The sequence below is a fragment of the Portunus trituberculatus genome, chromosome 29, assembly GCF_017591435.1.
Source record: "Portunus trituberculatus isolate SZX2019 chromosome 29, ASM1759143v1, whole genome shotgun sequence".
NCBI classification, from domain to species: domain Eukaryota; kingdom Metazoa; phylum Arthropoda; class Malacostraca; order Decapoda; family Portunidae; genus Portunus; species Portunus trituberculatus.
Window position 1 is genome coordinate 3,710,185 of NC_059283.1, and position 2,649 is coordinate 3,712,833.

A 2,649-nucleotide genomic window follows, 5' to 3' on the forward strand; every position below is an offset into this window, starting at 1 on the left:
CCTTAAATAGCTTGATAGCAGGTGGCCGAGCGCTGTATCTCACCTGGTCGCCACCACGCCAAGATGCTGACACTTCTCATATACCTGACGTTGATTTTAGTGTCAGTCCAGGCAGAGAAGGCGCAGGAGCAGGAGGACCCAATGATACAGGAGCTGATCAAACTCTCCTCCAGCATTCACAACAAGCTGGATAAAGGCGCGGAGAAGATCACAGAGGCGCTACGCAACATGACACTTACCATGAAGGATTCCAAACCTGGGGATATCTGCCTCATGTTCCGCTTGTCCGATGGAGCCTGTGTTGTGGTGGGTGGACTGACTGGTTGCTTGACTGGTTACTTGACTGATTGATTGATTGATGAATTCACTCTCACACACTCATATTCATTTCCATTTCTAGACTGGCAACTAATCCTCCTCCTTTCATATATATATTTTTTCTAATTAAGCGTTCAGTAATATTATTGATGTATGACAGTATATAATATAATTAATGAGGGATATTAAAATCTTTCGGTCGGATAGTCAGTCAGTTACTCAATCACATAAACAACCAATCATTATCTTTGACATGAAAATATATAACCTAGAATATTGAGACATTTACAGGTTCTTAACGCGTCTCACTGTATTATATGAGGCTTTCAGACCATTCTATGTAACACTTACCACACTGAAAATAATAATAAAAGCAAATTTTCACTCAACATTCATAATTTTATTTTACTCAAGTTAAAACGCATCCCAGGAAAGGAGGAGCATTTTGCAGTTTTTGAGTATGTGGAAGCGTTCCACTTGCTGCCTGACGTGACATTTCTATCTGTCGTGCATTGTGTGATCTCTCTAATTAACGATTAAAATACCTGTGAGTCAAGCAGTCAGGTGTGCAATCGATACCTATCTGATTATAGTTATTTTGCTTCCTGTCACTCAGCATCTCATCGTCTGATACATCTACGACTTCAATTTGGTTTCCTTTAGTTTTAATGACCTTTTGTAGCAATCTCATGACCATTATATCTGCTTTTTCTCCAATCCCTCGTTGTTTTATTCTCGCCAAATTTCAGCTCGATTACTTTCTCCTGAATAACCTTTGAATTTTTGTTATATTGCTTGTGTAAATGAAAAAGAACATTTGTGCAGGATTTCTCTCTGGGAGATTTTGTGATATTGCACTTACTACTACTGTAATGAATGAATGATATAACAAAGTGGATGAAATTCACTAAAAAGATTTGCATTTTATCTTGTAATTTTATTTTAACACTACTATCGCCATACCAAAAATAGGATAACAAGACCAGCAAAGTTGTGCATAATATCTTAACCTTTCCCATTATTCTAACCTATTCTTATCCTTGTCTAGCATCGTTTGGCATAATATTAAGTAGCTTGAAAAAGAAGGTAGATTAATAGAGATGGTGGGTGGAAATAGGTGTGTTTCGTATATTACCACATGTAGACATAACAATTTCTTGCAGTTTCCCTTATTTTTATGATGCATTCTAACTATTTATACGTATTCCGTCTCCTTTTTTTCTCTCTGTTATCACCATCTCGTGTTATCTTGACCATTTTTTCGTATTCTAACCTTTTTATCTTCCTCTCTGTACGTTTTGCATGACATAATGACTATTTCTACGATTCTCTTCAGTCTCTCTTATGCTGGTACCGTGTTATCGCGTCTGCAGGAGTTCAAGATAGCTCGCCTCTCCACTACAATTCCGATGATGATGAATTTCCTGCCGATGGTTCACAGCTGCCCGAGTCTGGTGAAGTCCTTCCTGCCGGTGCTGTTCAACCCTTGCTTCTGCCCCAGCCTCACCGTCCACCCAAGCTGTCCAGGGATGGTGCAAGACATGACGAAAGCCTTGATATCTTTGTGCTAGTCTATGTAGTTTGTGTATCGGTTTGTCTTTGTGCGTCTTTCTATTCTGTCTATGTTTGTGTGTCGTTTTTTGTCTCTGTTCTTCTCTCTGTCTTTTCTTTGTCTATTTTCGTTGTCATTCTTTCTTGTTATCTTTCTCTGTCTTTATGTACTTTCTCTCTCTCTCTCTCTCTCTCTCTCTCTCTCTCTCTCTCTCTCTCTCTCTCTCTCTCTCTCTCTCTCTCTCTCTCTCTCTCTCTCTCTCTCTCTCTCTCTCTCTCTCTCAAAAAGGTATTATTGACCACCGTATGAGATGAAAATCACGGATGAGTTAAAGACAGCGTGTCATGGAAAGAAAAGCTCCATTGCTCTTTTGCCGTGTTATTTTGATCTTGACGTGATTAATGCTATACCTGTAACGTAAAGGTGAGGCGAAGCACCTATGTAAATGTCAGCTGATATAATCTAGCGGGAGACAGAAGGGTCATCATCAAACATTAAGGCTGATTCGGACTCACGCCCCGATGCTATGCAGGGATGTGCCGGGGGTAAATATTAAATTGCCAAATGTCAACGGAGCTCTCGTGAATCTTTACCAGGTGAAAAAAAAATATTGCTTGGTTTATTTTTCTAAGTTCTTGTTTTATCGTGTTTCTTGTACTGTGTTTTTTTTTTTCCTGAGCTGGAGCAGTTTGATTTATTGAAGTTTGGTGGGGTTTCTGTATCCACGTATTGTTTGTGGTGTAGAAAATCAAGATGGTTACTTATTTTTTGCCTGTTAA

The 2,649-nt window shown here is 39.2% G+C and overlaps 1 protein-coding gene across 1 annotated transcript; it reads left to right on the top strand.

The window, feature by feature from the left end:
• Positions 1 to 44: 44 nt before the first annotated feature.
• LOC123510625 lies at positions 45 to 2,002 on the top strand. The gene is made up of 2 exons (XM_045265910.1): positions 45 to 306; positions 1,692 to 2,002. Exons 1-2 carry the CDS (start codon positions 64 to 66, stop codon positions 1,887 to 1,889), a joined length of 441 nt encoding a protein of 146 aa, XP_045121845.1. The 5' UTR covers positions 45 to 63; the 3' UTR covers positions 1,890 to 2,002.
• Positions 2,003 to 2,649: the final 647 nt, after the last annotated feature.

Excerpts from the sequence above, each read along its gene's own strand:
- LOC123510625 (XM_045265910.1), top strand. The coding sequence starts at position 64 with ATGCTGACACTTCTCATATACCTGACGTTGATTTTAGTGTCAGTCCAG. Across the intron at positions 307-1,691 it reads CCGATGGAGCCTGTGTTGTG|GAGTTCAAGATAGCTCGCCT; the intron begins GTGGGTGGACTG and ends TCGCGTCTGCAG.